This window comes from Vanessa cardui, chromosome 5, assembly GCF_905220365.1.
Source record: "Vanessa cardui chromosome 5, ilVanCard2.1, whole genome shotgun sequence".
In the NCBI taxonomy this organism is placed as follows: domain Eukaryota; kingdom Metazoa; phylum Arthropoda; class Insecta; order Lepidoptera; family Nymphalidae; genus Vanessa; species Vanessa cardui.
Window position 1 is genome coordinate 466,265 of NC_061127.1, and position 25,611 is coordinate 491,875.

At 31.2% G+C, this 25,611-nt stretch overlaps 3 protein-coding genes across 4 annotated transcripts; 1 reads left to right on the forward strand and 2 right to left on the reverse strand.

Annotated features, from left to right (window-relative positions):
• Window positions 1-735: 735 nt before the first annotated feature.
• On the reverse strand, window positions 736-2,964 carry LOC124529974 (60S ribosomal protein L22-like). Of its 2 annotated transcripts, none has more exons than XM_047103940.1 (3): window positions 2,857-2,964; window positions 2,479-2,767; window positions 736-931 (listed from the first exon to the last, which is right to left on the reverse strand). In XM_047103940.1, exons 2-3 carry the CDS (start codon window positions 2,756-2,758, stop codon window positions 768-770), a joined length of 444 nt encoding a protein of 147 aa, XP_046959896.1. In that variant the 5' UTR covers window positions 2,759-2,767; window positions 2,857-2,964; the 3' UTR covers window positions 736-767. The 2 variants fall into 2 exon arrangements, with proteins under 2 accessions (XP_046959896.1, XP_046959895.1); XM_047103939.1 differs by having other exon boundaries at window positions 2,853-2,902.
• Window positions 2,965-5,451: 2,487 nt separating this feature from the next.
• LOC124529761 lies at window positions 5,452-6,592 on the forward strand. The gene has a single exon (XM_047103666.1). It carries the CDS (start codon window positions 6,053-6,055, stop codon window positions 6,500-6,502), a length of 450 nt encoding a protein of 149 aa, XP_046959622.1. The 5' UTR covers window positions 5,452-6,052; the 3' UTR covers window positions 6,503-6,592.
• Window positions 6,593-7,184: 592 nt separating this feature from the next.
• LOC124529760 (E3 ubiquitin-protein ligase RING1) lies at window positions 7,185-10,336 on the reverse strand. Its single transcript, XM_047103665.1, has 4 exons — window positions 9,485-10,336; window positions 8,580-8,752; window positions 8,199-8,371; window positions 7,185-7,532 (listed from the first exon to the last, which is right to left on the reverse strand). The coding sequence occupies exons 1-4, from the start codon at window positions 10,225-10,227 to the stop codon at window positions 7,488-7,490; spliced, it is 1,134 nt and encodes a 377-aa protein (XP_046959621.1). The 5' UTR covers window positions 10,228-10,336; the 3' UTR covers window positions 7,185-7,487.
• Between the last annotated feature and the right edge of the window lie 15,275 nt (window positions 10,337-25,611).

Sequence of the window (25,611 nt, forward strand, 5' to 3'; positions counted from 1 at the left end):
ATATATGAGATAGAAAAAAACCCGCCGAGTTTCTTTCGCCGGTTCTTCTCAGGTCAGGGTATTTTCTTTATCGAACCGGTGGTAGTGTTTCAATTGACCATCAATCAGAAAGTTTAATGTTTCTATATTGAATAAAGTTTTTGAGTTTGAGTATGCTGAAAACGTTCCATTACACACTGTATCAAATTCATGCGCAATAATTTGCATTTATTTAATGAATTAATTAAAGTATATCATTCATGTTATTTAAGGATTATCAGGAACGAAGGTAGTAATAATATATTGGATATGTAAAAAAAAATAAGATATATAGATACGAAATTATTTCAGATTAACTGATTATTTCGAATGGTTTCAGTAATATTAGATTATTTAGAAATTGTAAAAAGATCAATTTGACTTTATTTGTTAATAACAGTAAAAAAAGGAAGGCTTAAAAAAAAGAAATGTAATCTCATTACTTTTTGTTTTATAGGAGGTATTACTATTTCACATATCCGACAGTGAATTTGGTTCCTAAGTTACATAACGATTCGGACAAGTAGGTGTCGAACATGTTACCTTTATTACATTAAATAAATCCAAAATATTAAAATACTATTTTCGACTCCCAATTATATATGAAAATAGGAGTAGTTATTTTACATTGTAATGAAATGCAATTTAATGAGCAAAAATAGTATGAAAAACAGATTTTTTTTTTAAAATATTGAGACAATAAATAAAAAATAGACATATAGTATAAACTATTTTATTGTAGCAACAGATTAATCTTCATTGTCTTCATTGTCGCTGTCTGCGTTGATGTTGAAGTAACGGAGCTCGTAGGAATCGTGCGCGGAAGCAACAACTCGGAGCCAGTCACGGAGATTGTTCTTCTTGAGGTATCGCTTAGTCAAGTACTTCAAGTATCTCTTAGAGAAGGGAATGTCTGTAACAAATACATACAAATATATTTTGTGATTAATTACTTGAAAGCATCTTGGTATTAACTTATATGCTTATTTCAACTATGTAAAAATTAATAGAATCAAGGCTTATTTTCATTTAGGCGGGATAGGAGGATTGGTGTAACATCATTGTCTTTGAACATAAAGATTGCAAAGTTATTATAGACCGATATATTTGACTAATGATGGTTTTGCTGCTAAGGTGTTTGATGGACACAATTTTACTGTCTATTTGTCCCTTGAGGTCATATATAAGATGGTAATAGTATAATGGGGACAGGTGAATGGGTGGCCAGTGGTTACAGTCACACTAAACATAGCCACTTTGGAGAAATATTAAGCATTCCTTATAAAGCGAATATGCCACCAACCTTCAGTATAAAAAAAATTAATGGGTGGTACCCACAGACTTGGACAAAACCCTGTCACAAAGTAAGCCCTACTTATACTATTAACACAAAAATCATACAATAAATACATAAGATTAAAAAAAATATTAAATGTACTCTGCATTTATACTTCATGCTAGCATTCCTGGCCATGCATTGCTGTAGCTATATTGTATAATTCAATTCAATTTTAAGTGTAACGTCTTTCAGTTGTGCCGACAGGGCACAGATTATTTTACCAAATATTGTTTTATAATGTCAAGCTAACAATCTCTCGTAAACATTGAACATATCCGTAAAAACAAATATCAAAATAGCATTGTGATGGATGTTCCAAAAATCTATATATTAGCATAATTATTATTATATTAAATACAAGATTATACAGATGATGAAAAGTGTGGAGCTAATATTTATTGTCTTGCAGAATATGTTATAAACTCGTATGATTGTATTTAAGTAATAAGGCTATATATTTTAAATGTTGGAAAAGCGTAACTACTGAGTTTCTTGGCTGTTCTTCTAGAATCTACATACCAAATTGATGGTAACTTCACTTACAGTTCTGTAAAATGATGATTCAAAAGTGCTTGCCTATTAGAATGAATTATATTTTGATATTGATATAACAACATATAAACAGTGGTGTTCATTGTTGAATCAATCCTTTTAAGATGTTTGATTTTGATTTGAAATAAAAATTATACAGTGCTGCTTTCACACCAGATGACAATATTCTCTAATACTAAATAAACACATATCTATCATCATCTATACCATTCAGATTACGTTAAAAAACAAGCATGAAATATCTAAAAAATATAAATAATTTATAACATTTCATTTAATTCTGAAATCTTATTAATTTAGAATATTTGAAAAAATATACGAAAAAACGACCACATTTCAAGTGGTGTATATGTTGTGCTTTTGTTTTAGCTTATTTTTTTGTAATTTTATCAATATAGTGCTTCCGCTTCTATTAAAATAAGTACTCCTTTATTATGGAATGGCGATAAAAGGCGTGAGCATAACGTTTAGTCGTACGTACGTAAAAGAAGCATGTTATCCAGTTGCACTTGTTAAAAAATTGTCTTATTACAATGTAACATAATAGGAGGCTTTTTAAAGTCTCTTACCCGCACTGATGACGATTTTGGTCTTGTCCCTCGCGATGACAACGTGATTGCCTAGGTTATTTGTTTTTCCCTCGACTTTGACACGTTCTTTTAAGTATTTTTCGAAGTTGCCGACTTCCAAGATACTGTCTTCTGCTGGGTGTGTGCAGTCAATGGCGAATTTAAGGCTGATTTTCCTTCTTTGGCCCTTGCCTCTGATTTTACCACCTTTAATTCCCTTTTTACCAGACTTTTGGTGCAATTGGCCTTTCTTAGCCGCGGGTTTCTTTGCTACTACCATTTTGGCAACCTGAAACGTTTTATAATTTTCGTTTAACAATAAAATCAAAATAACACTGAAAGCAACTAGTATTTTCACAAAATTTTATTTTAACCTACAGAACACGTGTTACGGTCGCCGAAAAACCTACAAAATGGCCGACATAGACAGTTGTTAGAAATGACAGCGTCTCAAAATTTACATTGTTGGCAACATTTTTAGCTTGGATACGTTCCTGTTAATACTAATTATCTTTTTTTATTTATTAATATGCAAATTATTTTTATGAATATTATTTGATTAATAAAACCCTCTAATAAATAGCCGAAATGATATTATTATTTTCTTAGATATACTAAAACATGGTATTGTATTTTAAGAGAGCATTTTTTACTTTGTCATCTCGTATATTTTATACCAAATAAAAACCCCTCGATTAAAATGAATAACATTTATTAAGGATAATAATTTTATGCTCTTCGTCATGTTCGTCACTGCCCTTGAGTAAAATTATCGCCTATTAAAATCTAATTAGAATATTTGACATAATTATTACCTTTATGATAAGTATTAAGTTGAAATCAATAAGTCATTAAAAATCTAATAATACAAAATCGAAAATTACTAATACAAAATTCTGGAAAATTTCTTGACTTATAAGTGAAAATTTAATTGAACTTAATTTTCAGGACGAAAAAGCTTATGTGGCGTTTATATTTGTATTACATATATAAAATATATCTAATATAGTGACTCTTTTGCTTTATTTTTCAAATATCTCGACGTAATTAACATATAAAATGCTGCCAAAACGAAACAGCACGGCATATTGTATGAAAGTTTATAAAAGTCACATAATACTGTCTAAATTAAAAGGGTGCTTTACAATGCCGATAGTATATTAATAACATTAAATAAAAACAGTTTAAGAGTTCTGTATATACCGAGCCTGTATAAGTAGCTCACTCATCCTCTTAACAGGCAATAAATAATGAGTGATAAACAAAAATGGCCTTTCACTTGTAGGTTTTTTTAATTATAAATTTAAAGCTTATATTATTGTTGATATTTGTTTCAATAGAGTATGTTTTCATATGGCGGCGTGGATAAATTATGTAGTTGTGGTATTCCAGCAGCACTTATAAATGCAAACTATAAAATTTTAATAAGACTTTTGTATTTATTTTCTGAGGAGAGGATTGAAACCTTTGTTAAATGTTCGCACCAGATATACAAAAATATTAAAAAAACAAGTTAATTATAAATTTAATTACGAGAAACTTGCAACTTGCCTTAATAAGATAGAAATTATTTCAATAAAATTAAAAGTAACAATTTATAAATAATTAATAATAATAATTATAAATAAAATCTTTATTAAAATACATATATACTATATAAGTTCTAATTTCTAAGACATACAAATAATAAAGAGGTTATGGTTTCAATAAAATGGCATAAAACCATCATGAAATAAAAGATGTGTGTAAAACGGACAATGTTAAGCTTTCTTCTATTTCATAATACTTTATGTAATATGTATGGTAAATATAAATATAATACTACCAACAGTGTAATCTCTCGAACGTGAATTAAATATATTACTACTATTAATTAAAGTATCTGTTAATAGCATGTAAATAAAGATCTTTCCTTAAGGACGCATGAAATACATGAATCACAATAAATTCAATAAAAGCTGTTAATTTGCGTTTTAATTTAATGTGATAACGTTGGCGCCAGTCTGTTTTTATATGTATATATGTAACTTAATTTATATATAGTAATGTTACTTTGCGGTTGCAAAGCTTATTGTACAATACCCTAATAAGTAGTAGTAGTATAATAAGTAGTAGTAAGTAATTCTCATAATTTACAAAATATACTTAAAATGAAATCAATAATTCAGATTCATTAATAATTATTAACATCTTTCCATCTTATCTCCATCGTTCTTCCTTTTTTTTCGCTATCTCGCCAATAGGCGATTGTATCAAAGTTGGTGCAGTTTTAACTTCTATTTTTCAATGTATATGATTTAAATATGATCGTTTCAACTTCAAAACATTCATTATGCCTTTGATTGTATTAATTACATCCCCAATTACTATCGTTAGCACTGATTATAAATCAAATTCAATAAGATGGAAATATAAAATTATTTAAATCGAGGATATTACACCTAAGTAGTAAGTGTTAAATTCGTTTATTTTATTTACTTTTTGGTAATTTTTACTTATAATTTGTTTTGTATCTATATTTCATTAGTCAATGATACTTAATGTAAAATTCTCTCCTCAAAAGAATTTGCAATAAGTTGTTGCTTAATTAAAACTTAGTATAGAAATAAGTTATTTAAATCATTTTCGAATAAATAAAATTTACCTGAGATGAACGATTTAAGCAATAATAATTTTATTGATTCCGGTTTGAAATTGTTCAAGTAATCTTTTTTACGAAGTAGATTGAAACTTGTATGTCAACTTATATAAAACATATTTTTTGTCTAACGATAATCATACTATATCAAATATCTATTGTACGTACGTTTGTTCGTAAACCGTATACCAAAGGCTGCTATGTAATGGTAGGTAACATATATGTGGTTTTATTCTAATAAATTATGCAATTCTTATAAGTGAATGATAAAATTACGAAGTCAAGTCATATAACTCTAAGGTATAAAACAGTCATCAACCAGACGAGAGGTACGCTGTTATTCAGAGGGCGAGTCTCCATTGTTTTCGCTCTGCCCTGATATTTCCCATGAATGAATGCCGCGATTCGAGGCCAAGACGTGTTTTTTTTCACCTGGCGTGATGTAATTGGTATTCGACATTCGTGATACATTCACCTTTAGAATCTAGACATGTTTGTGTTCTTTACAAATTTATTTGGTCGCCGTTAAGATGAAATAAAATGTTGTAGTGTATATTCTGTGATATAGAAAATTACGCATGCGTATAAACGTTATCTCGGTGTCGTGAACTAGTGAAACGTAGACGATGCACACAAATGAAGTTTATTTGCGTTTGAAAACGGTTCACTCGTGAATGATCTAAGCCTATTTTTAAGCAAACTTAACCTCACTTCCTTTTGGTTAAGATTAAGATGGTGATTCATAGGCTGTGTTTATACTTTAATTAATATATACCTACCTATGATGAATGAAATGTCTTCTTTTATCTAAAGTGGTTAATGTGATGTCAGTGTTGAAAATTTTAAAACGCACCTATTAAGCTTCGTATTATGTCAAAATATTGGAATCAATAAGAAATATGGAAACGATTAAGGTGACTTACAAATGACAAAAATATGGATAATTGTTTTGCTGTCTGCGGCTGTGATGATCTCGAGGGCGTAACTAAGTCAGATTTAGATCGATTTACAGATAAAATTGAAAATGTTCTCAACGATGAAAAGGGACGACGATTATTTAGAAATTTCATGTTTTCTAGTAACATGAGGCACGGTCGTCGCGTTCTAGATCTTTGGGAAAATACAGAAAGATTGCTCACTTACAGGGATGAAGACAGTTCATCTTTTCGTAACTACTTGAGAGATTACGATCGATTGACCGATGCGGCTGAAAGGGTTGAAGAATTAGATTTTGCTATCATGGAAAGACTAGTCCTTACACGCGAATCAGAAAATAAAGAAGAAATGGAAGAAGTCTTAAGAGCTTTAAAATTAGAAGTTACAAAAGCACTTAGAAGAGAATATAACGCTTTTCGAATACGTTTTACACCAACTAAAAATAATTGATACACGTTTTATTAAATAATCACTGTGCCTTGCTTACCAGGCGTTTATATTTCCCGCGTTTTATAACAGAATCTACATACATGTATAAAATAAATAGGAGAAAAGATCCGTGTTGATTTTATATCTGTGTTTTAAATAACAAAGGAGATGCATATGACCTCGTTAGTGATAAGAAATGTGAATATTGTTTTAATAAAAATACTATTGTCGCACCATAGTACCTAGTTTATTCTGAACTGTGTTGAGAGAATGTGTTTTTGTTTTGTTATTGTGTTGTAAGTTTTTTAAATGAGAAATAAATTATTTTTAAAGCTTTATGTCCTTATACCTTTACCTTCAGAGATAAGAAGTCGATATATTAAAAAAACAACCTTTAGGTCGAATATTATTTAATAATAATTGCACAACTGTTGTACATTCCTCTAATACTTATTATTATTTTACAAAATTAAATCATATTGCTTAAAAAATGGGTTATAATTGAATGCATTTCTATTTATGTAAAACATATGAAGGATATATTTATTTAATTACAATTTGTAATATACATTTTTATCCAGGAAATAATATATATGAGAAATAAAAAATGTTTTAAATTATTATTAATAAACATATATAAAAATATTTAACATTTTGAAGGTTTAATTTCATACAATAAAAAATATACATATATGTAAGTGTACATATGTTACATGTAATAAATTTCACAACAGATCTTCGTTCATATTATTTAATGTAATTATTGAATAAAATAGTAAAAATTCATTATTAATATCTTCAGTGATAAGATTTAAAACACTCATGTTATGATAGGAGTTCATAGAGATAGTTATGCTTAAAATGTATTCATTACACATTTATATTCTATTTATTCCAAATTTCATCATATGATAAAAGAGTCCATGTCTCATTTAAAATTTCCTTAAAACTAGAAGTATGCACTATTATCATTTTAGTTATTCATACAACTAAAATGCAATTATTTCTAGGTTTTCTTCCAGGAATAATACATTTCCAGAGGTTTGTTGACCTAAAAAAGAAAAAGGAAAGAATAAATTTTTAGATTATATTTTACATAAATATACAAACATTTTGAACTGATACTGAATCAGTTCAAAACTTTAGTTAATTAATCCTTATTATTCAAATTCATATGAATCTCTAAATACTGTTAAGTAATAGCTTTTGAATATCCAATTGCTGGGCAAAGCCTTTCTGCTTTATTAAGGGCACACTTCTTTTTGTTTCTTAGAGGTAATTATTATATAATTTTCTTATTTTAACAAGATTTAAGTTCAATAACAATTATTATTTCATATATATTAGTTTTTTTTTTATAGCATAGGTTGGCGGACGAGCATATGGGCCACATGATGGTAAGTGGTAACCATCACCCATAGACAATGACGCTGTAAGAAATATTAACTATTCCTCACATTCTCAATGTGCCACCAGCCTTGGGAACTAAGATGTTATGTCCCTTGTGCCCGTAGTTACGCTGGCTAAACTCATCCTTCAAACCGGGACACAACAATACTGAGTACTGTTATATGGCGGTAGAATAACTGATGAGTGGGTGGTACTCCCAGAAGGGCTTGCACAAAGTCCTATATGTTTTCAGCAGTCTTTGTTGGTTGTAACAATATTTTCTTATAAATAATCATATCTTTAATAAAAAAAGGTAAAAATTTCACACCTTCCAGAATTTATCATTGATCTGCCTTAAAGTTTGTGAGCCAGCAAGTGGCACAAACTGACCAGGCGATGGAGCTACGTAAATGCAAAAGTTGAGGAGACGGTATGCTTCTGGCAGCTCTGCATCTAAATCTAGCGTAAGACGCATTGCTAAGTACTTGCTAAGATGGTCAACTGGAAAGAGAAAATATAATTATAGTTCTGTGATATATTATATCAAAGTAGACAAAACTGAAAATAAGTAAATAGAATATTAAGCATACACTTATTTAATACAGAAAGTTTTATGGTGAATAGTGATAATTTTGTGTCATAGATTATCATTTCTGTATTTATACAGAGAACAATTATATTTGATATATCTGAATATCTGTATCCATACCTGAAGCATTAGCAGTTGTTTTTAGATACCGGACTGAGCTGTCCCTCAGTGCTCTCATGAGCTGATTGTCTCCCGTCATCTCCGTGGGGTGTGGCTTGAACACCAACTCTATTTCGTTTGGGTTCAGTGGCTCCCCTTCCCCTTCTGTGTCCATTGAATTCTCACCTTCGGTTCTAAAATTGGTATAAGTCAAATACAAACACCATAAAATGCTTACAACACACTTAGAATTTTGAGTATAAAATGTAGCTGTATAAGGTAAATTTTAACCACAGGCACGAGGAATGTAAATATCTAAGTCACCAAGGCTGGCTTATTGGTGATGTGCATGCGACTGTTAATATTTCTTACCATGCCAATGTATATGGATGGTAACTTACTTTAGTCAGGCTACCTAAAACTGACAAAAATAAAGTGTGTGAAAATGAATATCGAATTATTATCAAATGTTGGAGCTTATGTTTTTGAACTCAGTTCTAATATATGCAGAATGTTTATTCAATTGATAATTTTATGACAAAGACTCAAGTTTATAAATTGTCTAATATGTAAAGACTATTTTCTATTTTTTTTTTAATTTTATGGTATTACAGATTGAAATATAAGTAAAGACTTTCAATATAGGTAAAAGAATGTGAACTATATTTTAAATGTAGAGTATGACAATTTAAGATTTCATCAATTTATGAAGAGCCACTTGAATTAAACAAATCACATCTGTAATATTCCATGGCTGTGACAAGTGTCATAATATTCATAGTTTAGTAAATGATCTTAGCTTGTTATTAAGTTGAGTAAAATTAATGTGAGTGGGTTTAAATCTTTTGATAGCAGTAAAATCTACAGTTTAAAGCTACAAATGATTTTTTTAAATGGTATTTCAAAGTTATCGTTCAGAAACTGACCTGCCATCACTAGATTCACTCTCCTCACTTCGTTCTGAAGTTAAGATAGATTTTGCTCTTTTAGTTGTGCTCGTGTTTTTTGATATAGAACTAACGTTTGATGGGACTGGGGATGGCGTGCTTCTCACTGAAGCAGGGTTCGATGTAGATTGACCAGGTGGAGTTGGATTGCTTGTTGCTGACGTAGTATCCTTGGGTACGGATGAACTGCTCCCATTTTGGGCTGGTTCCGAATTACCATTAGAGTTGGAAGCATTCATATTATCTTCGTGGTTTTTCCTAGCTCTTTGTGGTCTATTTTGTGATTGCAGCTTTATACCTTCAGTTATGGAGTTTACTAGCGAAGCTTGAGAGTGTGACATGTTTATTTTAGCTAGCACACGCTCCTGATGTGCCTCATATTCATCTCTACTCGGATATATCTTCGATATAAGCAAATCGAAGTTAGGATCGGGCCTTAGAGATCGTTTTGATACGAGTTTCTTGCGGCAGGTAGGACACTCTTTGTTACCAGACCTAAGAGCTGTTATGATGCAGTCTGAACAAAATCTGTGGAGGCATTCTTTAGTAGTCATAGTCTTTTTAAGCATGTCCAAGCAAATGGGACACATTAATTCACTGTGTAAGCTACGTGGGGATACCGCGATTTCGGTGGCATCCGTTATCACTTCCTGTGGTGTACGATGAAGCTCATAAAGGGAAAGCTCCCATGTTTTGTTTTGAGACGGCTCCGTTGAAGACATTTTGAGAGTTTATTCAATTTTCCAATTAAAAAATAATAAACATTGTACACAAGAAAGTGACAATTCGCACCGCCTCCGCCATATTATGTTTAAGTTAAAGTAGCATAGACAACCTCTCTGTCTCTAGTCTCTACATTACAGCCTCTATTGACAATATTTATACATAGAGAAAAACAATACTTTTATCGATGTTCAAGTCTATATTACTTGTTCATCTGACTATATTATTGAAAACATAACAAGAATGAAGACTGATAAATTGAAAATTATTACTTAAATAACAAGTTATTAATTTTATTATATTTTAAAAATAATTTTTAATTCATTCCTTCCTTCCTTCAAATACTCCTTATAATCTAAATATTTAATTATTTAGTTTTATATGGCATTTTTTTCATCCAATATATGATAATGTATGCAAATTATAACATCTGTTGGTGTATTCGTATAGCTTAAATGATAGTCTATGTTAAAATAATAGGGAACATGCAAATTAAATATTTATGAAAATTTTCCTATTAAAATGTTAAAAAAGTCTGAAAGAAGGCTTACTGCAGCGTTTACATTTTATATAATGTTGTTTTTTTTAATTCATTACGAATTAAAAGTAACGTGAAACGGAACGGATTTCAAATCACTAAAAAGCGTTCAGTGACGTCACTCCTGTTCCGACTATTTATAGTCGTATTATTTCAGCTTATAGTTATAAAAAAAGTGATAATTGAAACGAAAATTAATTGCGTTTTGCGAATAAAAATAGAAGTTAGGTTTGTCAAAGCAGACTCCAGATTTCTCTTCAAAGTTTGATACCAAAAATTTTTTCAGTTTTGTGTCAGAAGGACCAGGTTAAATACACTTTAATTGTAAAAATTGTTTTAGCACAAAACATACGTGAACACGCGTTTTTTTCGGAGTATCCATAGTTGGTTTTAACTTTTATAAATAATGTAAAGGTCGAGATGAATGTTTAAATGTTTTAATTTTTTAATATACTGTTGGTCTATTCTATAGGGTTTGGTTTGGTCTATTCTTTAAAATACAAAAATAAAAATATCGCATCTTCCCTATTTTAACTTGAATATACTATGCATACTAATAATTAAATTAATTATTCGTATTCAATAATAATAATAAAAAAAAATAGTTAAATTAGACGAGCGATGCCGAAATTATATTAGATATTATCGTGATTATGGCTTAGCAATCTTTAACACGTCTTTAGGAGAAGAAATCAAGCAGTGGCAGTAATTTGTCTATGGTATAATGATACTATGTAATCAACTGCACGTCATTTTTTTTTAGCCCTGAACGCCGAGTGCGACAAAGCACACCGGGTTTACCCACTAAAACACCAGCGGTACCCTCTCCGTCTTTCGGCGGACGCCACGGGATCGCTTACGCATGCTATGCTACCGTGACGAATCAACTGCACATCAATTTAATACGTATAAAATCTGAAAACACATTAATGAAAAACACTTTACAAGCACTTTTGATATAACACAAACATATATAACATGTAAGTTTAATGTGAAGTTTTTGACCTTTATCCTTATTTCATTTAAATGAAAGTAGTGCAGTCGTAGTAATAAAATTTATTATATTAAGCATTATGCGTTCTAAACGTACCTTTTTACTTTAAAGCTTTATAGTTTTCTGACTATGTTGATTGTTAATAATTCATTGCTTAATTTTAATTTTGAACACAAACTTCCACATATAAAGTATATGATATAATAACTTATAAGCAACTATAAGCAATTTATTTTTGATATGCTAATGTCCGAGATTGATCAAAAATTATTTATTTTATCACCTATATTATTTATATATCTTTAATAAAATATCCTTGAGCTAGAAGAGATAACATTTTAGATCTCAAAGTTGATGGCGCATTGGCGATGCAAGGAATGGTTAATATTTCTTGCAGAAAAGATGTCACCATGTGCCTCATTTGTCCGTCTGAATACTTACTAAAAAACGATCGACATCGATGACATTTTATGAAAAATATGCTATTTAGAATGCGGGTGGTATAACTTTATCTTCTATATTTTAATAAATGACAAATGAAAATCACAAAAGAATGTGGCTATCCACAAAGTTGAGTAATATGAATTATTCTAGAGCGACTCTTTTGTCTTTCTACCTCTTTTCTTTGAACCTCTTTGAAACTTTGGAAATTCTGTCGAATATGGACGATAGGTAGACTCACGTCTGTCAGAATGGCGAAAGTGCGCCCATTCCGTCTACATTTGAGATGTTTGATGTCATTGATACTAAATTGTTAGACCGCAAAAAATATTTAGGAAAGTAAGCGATAAGATTATCAACAAGTTCGATGAATGAAAAAAATGATCGGCATATTTAGGGTAATTTCGTCGTCGCAGAGTATTAATCCTTATCATAAATAACATATTAATTTAAACGTTATCTTCTAATTAAATTTGCCGTTACCTTACAGTTTGGACCGCTTGGTTCAAATATACATTTGACAAGATATTTAATTAAATGCACGAGGATAGGGCGTTGGGCTTATATTTAATTTAAAAGGTAACTATAACCTTTAAATATTGGAATTTTTTTTAAATGATTTGAAGAAGATTTAGAGCTTATTTATCAGGCTACTTCGATGGAGTTTGAGTTTGAAGAGTATGCCTGTGTCATTATTATATCCTGTGCCAGTTGCAATTATTGATTTTTAAGTTGAGTTAAATATTATTTTTAATGTGACTTAATCATTTCTTTTCCATTTTCAAATATATTAATCCAAAATATAAAATCTATTTTACAAAATATAAAATGCAATAAAGCCAATAGAACAATTTCAAAGTACAAAATGTATAATTATATAATTATAAGTGTGATAGTAGAACGCCTCACATTACTATGTTGCCAGTTTCGCTAAATGTCGTTAAATTTATGGATTTTTTTCTAAAAAACGGAATAGTCAAAACCGGTTCTTTTTTTTTTATAATTATGTTCGATTTTATAAACTCTGTAGCACGAATAGAGTCTTAGTGCATGCGTCACGCGATTATAACGTTGACTTTCATCGGTTTTGGTGAAATTTCAGTCGGTGAAATTGTATTCACGCTTTGAGATATTTTTACATACTGGCGGACAAAAAATAAAAAAAACAAAGTAAACATGTGCATATGTAATATTTGTTTTCTATTCAAGTGTCAGGAACACGATAGCTCTGCTATAAATAGGCGAGCTATCGCTATAGCTACATAAGAGTTAAGAATCAGCACGCCGTTTTGAGAAATACGAATATACATTTAATAGAACGAATTTATACTTCTTCTGTCTTGTTATGAAAAAAAATTGAGTGTGAATTATTATGATGCGCGTGAACAGGGTCCCTAGCGTGAAAACTACTTGATGAGATAGAACGCCACTTAAGCGTCAAGCCGCTCGAAATAGACAACTTTACACCTTGTCTTAATTTACTATGATTATTTTGTTACAAGTTTAAACCGTGAACGTTTAAATTTGTGTCATAATAGTCCTATAAGAGGAGAAATTTATATTTCTTATTAAATGTATTGTTATATTGTTAGTAAGTGGCTTATGTAAATTATTTATTATTATTACTACAGAGTAACTCGGCATATAACTGTAATGTAGCTTATTTTCTATACTTTATTGTCAAATATAATAGACAAGAATAAAACATAATGAGATGTAGAACTAGACAACTTTACTACTTCATTATTTTTTACTGATATGATATATTCCCTACAGACTATTATTATTTTGTTATTAATTATTTGCCAGCAATTAAAAAATATTTTTAATTATTGTGAAGAAGTACAACTTCTCACGCGCGTATATAAGTACACGCATCGGTTTTGTATACAAGTCTACGGTTTTATTTTTGCATTTTCTTACGTGTGTTTATTATAAGGATATGTTAATTAGTGTGAAGGGAATATATAATCTTTAAAGTCACAACACGACTGCTTATTATATTATACATCGTAATTCTAAAGTAATTTTCATGGGATGTAACGATTTGATGATGAATAAAACTATAACCTATCCCAACCACAAGAAGAGTAAAGGCAAATAAGATTGCGATATCAATGGAAAGCTTGAATAAGCTTTTTTATGTAATAGGTAAGCGGTTGCACAAATGAGCCACAATGATGATAAGTGTGTTGTGTTCCTTACATAGTCAATGCGTCAACCATGGAAATTAAGATGTTATGTCAATTGTGCCTGCAGCTACACTGGCTCAAACTGGAACACAATAATACCTACTAAGTAATGCTGATTGGTAGAAAAACATCTGATGTCTTCGTGGTGACCTGTACACCGACAACAACAACAACAACAACAGCCTGTAAATTCCCACTGCTGGGCTAAAGGCCTCCTCTCCCTTTAAGGAGAAGGTTTGGAACATATTCCACCACGCTGTTCCAATGCGGGTTGGTGGAATACACATGTGGCAGAATTTCTATGAAATTTGTCACATGCAGGTTTGCTCACGATGTTTTCCTTCACCGCTGAGCACGAGATGAATTACAAAGACAAATTAAGCACATGAATCAGCGGTACTTGCCTGGGTTTGAACCCGCAATCATCGGTTAAGATGCACGCGTTCTAACCACAGGGCCATCTCGACTCATGAGTCGAGTACACCGGACAGATTCGTAACCGTTGTTTCCTGGAGACCAGACTGGCTCACTCAAAGCCGTGGTTTCCTGAGAAGTCATGATATTCATTATTGATTCATGAAAGAACGGCGTTATGAATATCGAGGAAGCTGTTATCGGAACACGGAATCGGAATTTTATTTACAGAATTAAAGGGATGTAAGTAATTATAGCACTTGTGTTTTATCATAAATAAAGACATAAATCAAGAAGTGTGTAGAATACTCGTTACTTCTTTCTTCAATTGGAAATTAGAATAGGCTTTAAATAACTATTAAGGTAATTTAGGAAATAATGAACTGAACAATTTAAATCAGTGACTTATTTTAACACTTGAATGAATGAAACAAATGAATATTTTCATATTTTAAGATACATAACGTTTTGTATTGTTTAATGACAAATAAGCTGTGAATGTTGTAAGACATTCAGTAGTATATTTAGTGTCCACATTGCGTGCGAAGCCGGAGCGGGTCGCTAGTTTTATATATGTGGTATACGAATGAACGTGTACTTAATGTATCACTAAGCAAAAAGGTTGGTTACAATCGTACGAGCTCTGGATTAGCCATGAGACTCATCCGATCATTTCCATATGTACCACGTATTTGATTGACTGTGATTACACGGCCATGACGCAGATTGCCCGACCCACTGAGGCTGCATTTCTTCGTCTCAATCTGCATTCAAATCATGAACATTACATTTTAATATAACATGTCATTAATCTAGAATTGTTTTATACATAATGGGTAATGTATTTGAAACTAATACGAGCCATTTCAGTGAATTGCAATAGAATAGTATTAATATTAAAATATACCTACATCGCAACTCTTTTATCCTTTAAAACATCTATATGTGTGTTTAATTGTTTTTTGCTATTTTCTGACAACGTGTTTCAGTGGTTAGAACGTTTTAAACATAAGCGAAGTTGAGGGTACAAATCGTGGATCTTTCATGTGCTTAATATGCATGAAAGCGGTGAAAAAAAAAAAACATCAACAAGAATGCCTTTTTCGGAAGAAATTCTGGCACTTGTATATTAACCAAGCAGAAGTGGAGAGAGCAGACGGGGTACTGGGAACCGTCGCAGTGTCCAAGTTTTACTTACAGAAAACCTTTGTCTGACATTGATCTGAAACAAATATGTTTACATTTTATTGGAGTTATCCAATCATACTTGAAATTAAAACCGATTTAGATATACTTTTTCATTTTATCTTGTGACCGCTACATCGATATTAATTTAATTTCCAAAGTTATATTGTACGTAGGTATATGTAAATTTATAAATAAAGGACCTGACCCATGATTGAATTTGCGTTAAATTAGTATTATATTTCATACAAACTTGCTAGTGTATACCTACTTGCCTGCAGTTTGCTAGATTGACTGACGTTTATGGTTACTGCTCTACTCCTTGGAGTTGTATATGTAACTTACAATGCGTAGATAAACCTTTAACAAAGAACTATCTACGCATTTTAACTCGTAGTTTTTGAGATTAGCACTTTCAATGTTTAGTATATATAGGTTATGGGAAATTAATTGTATCCTAAAAAAAATCCCCACACATACTTCTATTAATTACTTTCCGTTTAGTTAGCAGGAAATAAAATCGAAATCGAAATCGAACAGATTCACCAAGGCATGGAAAACACGTCTGTTAGACAAATTATAATATTATTAATAGTAATTGAAAAGAAATCCCCGAATACAGTCGCATATGACTCACCAATGACGCGTCATTCGAAATTAAAAAGAAAAGTTCCATTTATAAATTACAATGAAACACTTGTTTTTATTAAAAAAAACAAGTGACAGACGGAATTATAATGTTTGTTTCCAGTCTAGTTGGGCTGAGCAGGCGCACGACACGCGTCGCTCAGGAAATTGCAGCTATTACTTTCTCTGAGTGTTCAATCTTTTAATTATATCATTACCATGTACAAATTGAGAACCAGCTTATACGAACAGCGATAAAAAAATAATGTTGAATTATTTATTAAAGCTTTTATTTCACTTACGTTGTTTGTTTGGGTGAAATCTTACAGGCTGAATTAGACTCCTACGGATACGAAATTGTTCTTGTTGGTTTTGTTTCGATGGCAATGCTATTTTATCTAAGCTTGACTTCTTCATGATTTGACATTATTAATCCAGACGAAGGAACTCCTTAACACTTGAAAATATGTACACGAAAGTGTAAAAAAAAATATTCTTTTTACATTCATAACAAGACTCGATGTATATATTCCAATTAAACATATGCTTCTTTGTTAAATATACATTGTTTTATACCAAAGTGTAATCTTACCCATAATCCGATCCGTTGACAAGACCGAAAGAATTCAGATATATGACATCGTGTACACCCTGCCAACTTCCAGATCTAGAGCTGCAAAATTTTTGTCAGAAAAATACCTTATTATTGGATCAAGCTAACATTTCAACCGAGGTGCACGGGATTTGCATAGATTTAAGGTAGCCATTAGAAACAATAGCAAACAAATGATGAGTCGAAGAATATTTTATAGCCATTGAAAACTTTACCGATATTAAGTTGTACTATCAAATTATTCGACTAAACTATTCTAAGCATTTAACAGTTAATTGAAGCCTTTAGGCTCCGCAGCGTACCAAGTCATAATTACAAAGTCTAAGCACGGTAGGCGGGCTCCACTGACTACTGCATACGCTGGCATGTAGCCAGTGATAATTTGTCTGTTCGTATCGACATTCGGCGGGCAATACAGGGTCTTATTATATATAATATATTACCGTAAAATAATAGTACATTACTATTACTGTCGAAGTTAAATCACTAATATCAGTTAAAATGATTTTAAGCCGATTACTGACAGTATTATATATACAACTATATTTATTCAATTTTGTGGGTTAACGTTCTTGTTTACATTCATATTGTTTATTAAACGGTTTGTTAATGAATATGTATATAATAACACAGTTTAAAACAAGCAGTGTAACTACAACCTGTCCTTATACTGGATTGTCTAGTGCCCCAGGGGAAAGAACTTGTTACAATAATTTTGTTATTAGTCTTGTACTTATATTTGTACTATTTAAGTATATTTAATTTTTGTATTTTGAAGTCAATTTTGTTCTTTTGTTCTTTTATACTTGGTGGTAGGACTTTGTGCTATCCCATCTGGTACGTCAGTATTAGATATTCTATCGCTAAACAGCAGTACCTACCCAGGATAATTGTATTCCGGTTTGAAGGGTGAGTGACCCAGTGTGGATACATGTACAGAGGACATTCGTAGTGTCCAAGATCGGTGACATATTTTCCAAGTAAGGATTTTTTAATATTTCTTACAGCGCCATTGTCTATGGTCAGTCGTGACCACTTGTCATCACGTGTCCCATTTGCTGTCCTGCCTACCCTATATGCCTGTATAATTACTAGGTAAATTATTAGATCATTTGTCAACAATAGGATAATTTGCTATTGACTCTTCTGAAAATAATCGATCATAATAAATATGAGAAGCCATTGCCAAATTAAAAACACAATTTAGCAAATGGTTAGTTTTCACCAGTGAATAGCTTTAGAACCATGCTCCTCTATGAAATGTATAAGTACGTTACGCTGATTGAAAACTCGCTAATCGACTAGGAGACCCCTGTTTACTATCTCTTACGCTTCGATTGCCACTCTCAATACACGCTATCGTTTTACCAGAGTGACCGCATGAGTAAGTTTATGAAACCTATACCACAACTAATAAAGTTATTTTATCGTAAATATTTATATCAACAGATTTCTTTTTAATGGTGCGGTTCCGGCAATGTGAGAACCCTATCTCAAGCAATGGAGAGTGAGAACCGCAGAACGGATTTGCAATGGACCATAGATGTTGCCAATATCCTACTAACCAGCTAATTATATGACGCATGATTTGTTTATGATTAAACTAGTTTTCATTTAGGGATATATACTAAATGTGGTTTTACTTTTCGAAGGATAAATTTAGTATTTTAGACATTTTTATTAAAATATTAATAAACTATCAATACATTGTTTATGAACGAAGATAACTTTATAATATTAATATAATTTATACGCTATAGCAATCAGAAATAACTTTAGAGTTGGATAATCAGTTACATTTATGTCAAATAAATAAAAAAAAAAACAATTTTTCCTCTTAATATTAGTATAAATATTTACATTAATTTAGGTACATCCCTAATATTTTTATTTTGGAGTTGTCAATGAACGCACGATTGATTCAAATGTAACCCCAAATATTATAGGTATCATTTTTGTGTGGTACAATATGATAGTAGTACTTTAACTTATAAATTTCAAATCGTTATAAAAACTTGTCTACGTCGATTAGCTTAATCCGATTAGCGATGCGTACAAGTAAAAAATAAAGGGTACGCTCTACTAACCTAAAAATGGCGGCCAAGACATTGACATGCGAAACGAACGATTTGAAATTTTATTATTTTTCATTCGCTTTTATACCCACAACTTTCAAAATACGATTAAAAATGGCGTGACACAAAAATGATAAAGTTATTGACAGCCGGCGAATTGAAACATTATTTACATCTGGAATTCACAGTGAACATATCGTAAATATAAAAACCGTTAAGATATGATGCAGGTGATTTTTAAATATCGAATTTGTTTTAAGGTTTTTAATTTTATTATTTACGGTTTTCGCAATAACACGTGTCAGAGAAGACTTAGTGCTCGGGAAGTATTTATTGTAACTGGTTGACTTTCGAATGACTATTGTTTATTCATTTATTTATATAAAATATTCTTTATTCAAGTAGCTTAATAAAAGCAATTTTGACTCGTCATTTTTCAGTGTTGAATTACATGTAAACTTGTCACCGGTTAGTAAGTAGACTCTACCAAGAAGAAATTCCGTAGTTACTCTTTTCAACCGTTTTAGAGAGTATTAGTAAAGAAAAATTATTTTTTTATAAAACCGCCCAAATCAATAAATACTATCCCACGCTTTTTTAAAATTATTTTTAATATCTTTTATTTATTAATGTTTTTTTGACATGAGTATAATTTTTTTTTTTAATTTCACCGGTGACAGGAGGGCTTTTTCGTTTTTTTTTCAAGAGGATCGGAAATCGGAATTGCGATTCAACGGGGAAATGCTGCTAGCATTCTTGCCACCATTCCGCGCAGTCAAGATTTATATACTCACTATTTTTAATTTATATTTGTGTTTGATAAGTTTGTGTTAACTCTGCGAAGTAGTAAACTAGGTGTAAACCACTTTATTAAAACATTATGAAGGGACTATCGAACTTCAAGATAATAAATAGACCGGACAGCATATTAGAAAATATATCAAGGACTTTGTGGTATAATATTAGATGTTGTCTTTACTATATATGTGATACTTGCTAGAATAGATTACTAAGTATTGTTTTCTTGAAACGAATATAGTATATTTTAGGCAACCAAAAGCGAGATCATACATGAAAGAATACCAAAACAAATTTCAATAGTAAAATCAAATCCAGTAATATCAAAATTGCTTACGTGACCTTAGTCATGACCAACACTCCTTGTCACCATCGTCTAATCATAGCTCCGATGACAAGCAAATGTCACGTTACTTTTGAGTTTTTGTAGGGTGGTAATGAAAGAGGCGATAAGGCCCAGTGGTTAGAACGCGTGCATCCTAACCGATGATTGCGGGTTTAAAACCCAGGCAACAATCACTGAATATACTGAAAACATCTTGAGGAAGCATGCATGTGTCTAATTTCATAGAAATTCTGCCATATGTGTATTTCACCAATCTACATTGGAACAGCATTGTGGGTATATGTTTCGAACCTTCTCCTCAAAGGGAGATAAGGCCTTAGCCCAGCAGTGGGAAATTTACAGACTGCAACAACAGCAGTCTCAGTTGTTAATGAAAACATGAAAACTGCTTACAATATTCTGTTTTTGTTTATACATATTATTATTCACTTGGTGGTAGGGCTTTGTGCTAGCCCGTCTGGGCAGGTACCACCCACTCATCAGTTAGTCTTCCGCTAAATAACAGTACTCAGTAGGTATTGTTGTTTGAAGGGTGAGTGAGCCAGTGTAACTACAGGCGCAAGGGACATAACATCGTAGTTCCCAAGGTTGGTGGCACATTGACGATGTAAAGAATAGTTAATATTTCTTACACTGTCATTGTCTATGGGTGATGGTGTACCATAAAATAAAAAAAATATATATTATTCTGTTTTTAAGTTTTGCGTCCGCGTTTTTATTCATATTGCATTTTCTTTCAGTTAATATTATATTATATTTATTTGACTTTCTCCCTGCTCTCGTTGCATAGAGGTTCTTTTTCGTTTTTGCGAGATTTTGTCCAAACAAAAACGGTGAGGATTACTTAATCATTGGATAAGCATTTGCAGACAATTTTGCAACTATTGAGAATGACTGGTTTTTTATTATTAGTTATTCAGCATCGTAAATTCTAATACTTATGCTATAATTTCAATGAATTATTATAAACCTAAAAATGATTGTGTTTTTATTTACCTTGCGTACCTACTAGTACGTAACGTAAAATTTTATCTATTAAGGACGTTTTCCAATCATAATATTGTAGTATCAATATCATGGACACATTTGATCACGTTTTATATTAATATCTTATAATTTTAGACTCTATGTGAGATGCGATAAGGTCTATAATTTTGAGATTATAAAATACCATGGGTATTAAAAAAAGCTATAGATTTAAATAGACACAGCAATCAGAGACGATTCGTCTCGCAGATGAGTCTATATTCGTTCTTAAATCGTATTCGAAATAAAATATCGATTTTCAATCGATATTACGTAGTAGTAATATTACATTCAAACTATTTCGTATTACATGAACTCATTTGGGTACTGAGAATGTATCGCTTATTTTATATATAAAAATAAATGCGTGTGAAATATGTTTATGCTGAAACGAATAAAGAATGTTCATTCTGCATTTTTTTTATTTACATGTGTGATTACTATTAATTTAAATAATTGTATTTAACTAACATGAATTTGTTTTTATTAAATATTAAAGAAGTATAACTACTGAGTTTCTTGCCGGTTCTTCCCGGTAGAATCTACTTTCCGAACCGGTGGTAGCTTCACTTAATTGTAAAATGACAATTTAAAAGTACTCGTAAATGCCTACTTGAATAAAGTTGATGTGATTTGATAGTGGTATTGTATTTGTTAACAATATCTAAGCTAATTTGTTAAACTGAGAAAAAGTATTTACTTTATTGTGTTTTTTTGTTAGACCCCATCGTTTTCTTTAAGGATAAACATGGTATATATAACACTGCAAAAATGGATTTGGCAGGTATGCTCACCTGTATGACGATAGTAACACTTGACACTTTTGTTTGAATAATTATAATTACCCATCATCTCATTTTGAAATTCTAAATACATTATTGTTGAAATAAACAAGCAACATCTGCGTGAAGTCACACAACTTCCCTTAAAAAAAGGCGGGAGATTCGTGGCTGACACATTGAGATCGCGATTACAATTATTACGGTGTAATGTCATTATTGATGGTTATATGTGTTGTAGACTAAATGTTTTTCTTTTGTGGTAGATTGATTGTTATTGTAAATTAAAGATAATTGTTTTAGACTTTAGCCTACTTCCTACTGTGATTCTAAAATTATTATATTTCTGATAACTCCCTCAATTTGAGACATGATTGCTTTATTTTACTCTACATGACTGTAACGCTTTCTTTTGTTTTGTAGACAAGGATAGCTATAGGTATATATTTGTCTTATCAGTTTCGAGTAGAGGTTTAAGTCAATTATTGATTTGTTAATGTTCTTAAGCTGTACGGAGTATTAAAAGCTTTTCATTTCAATGCGTTAGTTAGTGTAATGCATTTGTAATAAATGTATCGTTAATTTTTTTAAAGAAACTTTGACGTTAATTATATCATACACCGCTACGGTCGGCTGGCTGCCGACGCGACGACTCAGATACAGAGTCGCAGACAGCGTCTGTGACGATAACAATTATTTATGAAAGGAAACTTATTCAGTTCGCAACTGAACTGAATTCTATAAGGAGATTATAAATAGTTTAACTGACTATCAATAGTTCAAATAACACATTAAACACAGAGGCTAAAGACAATGTGTGTACAATAAGAAATCATTGTTTGATTTTTTTTTAATGGAAATTTGTATTCTGTTTTTAATTTTAATTCTATAATACAGTGAGCTGCAAAAGTCAGTATCGAATATAATCATATTTATTAAGAGCTTTTTAAATGACATGTGTTATCATTTAAGACTGTGAGTGGTTGAATATTTCATTTTATTATTTTCAAGCTTAAAAGCTGGTTCAATGATCACTGAAAGGAAGACAATCTGTATATATTGACTCATTTTTGTTAGTATAATAATTTCAAAAGTTCAACCTTGTAGGGATTAGTGCGCAAAGGCAATTTCGCTTTGTATTTGTATTCATACTCGGAAATATTCAATACTTTAACGTAATTAATACATTTATTTTGGATACACTTATGAAATCGGTTGTAAAAAATAGTAAGTATAGATTTTTTTAAAGAATTACTTAAAAATCGGAATAGGGTTAAACACACCAACCCAAGATTCAAAAGTATGTCCACAATACAAATAATGAAAACCAAAATAAAAAATCTATTCCAATGTTATTGTTGGTGGTCGTATTAAAAAAGTGTCTGATAGCAATTAAGAAAAAGTTTCGCATTATTTATTATGTCGTAATGCTTTTGAAGCGGCGGCAATTTTAAGGGAAGACGTCGACAGTCGAGATTAAAAAAGTCTCTTACGTAAAGAAAAGTAAAGTAAAGTAACAGCCTGTAAATTTCCCACTGCTGGGCTAAGGCCTCCTTTCCCATTAAGGAGAGGGTCTGGAACATATTCCACCACGCTGTTCCAATGCGGGTTGGTGGAATGCACATGTGGCAGAATTTCGATGTTTGAACCCGAAACCATCGGTTAAGATGCACGCGTTCTAACCACTGGGCCATCTCAGCTCATCTGTCTTACGTAACTGGACACAAAATAACAGTATGAGGTCAATTTGGTCAGATGACAACCAAATTAGCAGATACAGCTGAGCATATCGAAAATGTAAATTAACACGAGTTAATTTACATTTTCGATATGCCCTGGCCATTATATATTTGTAACGCTGCTTTTTATGAAAGCATAATGTATTTAATAAGTTTTGCAAGTACTTCATATATATTCAACTTTCTTCTGGTAGTTACAGTCGTCTACAGCTTGTTTATTATAAAATATAAACATAAAAGTTACCTTACATTAGTTTAACTATTTAGATCTTATCTGATAGGTACTAGCAACCCGTCCCGGCTTCGAGTGTGTTCAATACAGCTTTATACTACATAGATATTCTACAGAATTTGTATATTTACGTAATTAAATTAGAAACTTTTAAAATTATCAGTGTTTCTTTATAATATTGTCTATGTATTATATACAAAATCCTTAGTCTCGAATCACGCTATATATTAAAAAAAAAACCTGCACCAAAATCCGTTGCATAATTTAAAAGATCTAAACATACATAGGTACAGACAGCGGCTTTGTATTATGCTATGTTATAATGATAGCGAATTTCTTACGAAAACTGTTTTCAATTAATGTATTATAAAAATATTATTACACGAAACTCTTTCTTACTCGGTGCAGCTCGTGCAGAACTTTTATTTCTATTTTAATTGAAACGTCATAATAATAACTCTTACTGGCCTAAATTGCAAAGTGTCAGCGATTGTCAGTTATTTTTACGGATTATGCCTCTACATCTGCAGTCTAAATAATATAAATGCGAAAGTGACGCCGTCTAATATCAATTTATTCTTAAGCCGCTAAACCGAATTAGATTGTTATTTGGTATATAGATAGTTTGACTTCCGGGAAGGACGTTTACTCCTTTTTTAATTCATAATTTGATGTCATAAAATGGGGATGACGGTAAATAAAGTTTTTTATAAAATTCTCTCGAGTAAAACCGGAACTTGATCTAGTGACAATATGACAAATAAATTAAGGTGAAGTGTTTTCAATTTATTTTATTATGTTTATGGCAACTGTATTATGTTGATAAATACAAAAATAGTTTGCAGTCTTATCTGATCCACTCATATCATATATCCACTGATCTATAAACCTTCAATGCATAGTTGTTTGAGTCTAACAGATATACCAAATATCTGTTAGACTTCAATATTACGCTTCAACATATTACATATACTTCACATAGCGTTTACTAGTTCTTATTTAAGTATGACAATGCGTTTATCAGATTAATTATTTTACTTGGTGATAGGACTTTGTTTATTTCTGTCTGAGTAGGTACCAACTACTCATCAGGTATTCTGCTACCAAACAGCAATACTTAAATAATATAAATAAATAAGTGTAACTACAGACAGATGGGATAATAATACCTTAGTTTCCAAGGTTAGTGGTGCAATGGCAATGTAATGAATGGTCAATATTTTTGACAGCGCTAATGTCTTTGGACAATGACCATTTCGCATCAGATGACCCATATAGGGCAGGCGTTCCTACTAGGTACCTGTGATGTAGAAAAAACATTGGACACGTTTCCGAGTGACAGGCTACTTTACTTAAGAAGGTCTTAGAAAGAACACTATAAAAT

Bases quoted from the DNA above. Each gene is read 5' to 3' on its own strand.
- LOC124529974 (XM_047103940.1), bottom strand. From the start codon at position 2,758: ATGGTAGTAGCAAAGAAACCCGCGGCTAAGAAAGGCCAATTGCACCAA. The intron at 932-2,478 runs GTAAGAGACTTT...TATTTGTTACAG, and splicing joins CAAAATCGTCATCAGTGCGG to ACATTCCCTTCTCTAAGAGA.
- LOC124529761 (XM_047103666.1), top strand. From the start codon at position 6,053: ATGGATAATTGTTTTGCTGTCTGCGGCTGTGATGATCTCGAGGGCGTA.
- LOC124529760 (XM_047103665.1), bottom strand. From the start codon at position 10,227: ATGTCTTCAACGGAGCCGTCTCAAAACAAAACATGGGAGCTTTCCCTT. The intron at 8,372-8,579 runs GTATGGATACAG...TTCTCTTTCCAG, and splicing joins AACAACTGCTAATGCTTCAG to TTGACCATCTTAGCAAGTAC. The intron at 7,533-8,198 runs GTGTGAAATTTT...TTTCTTTTTTAG, and splicing joins TCAATGATAAATTCTGGAAG to GTCAACAAACCTCTGGAAAT.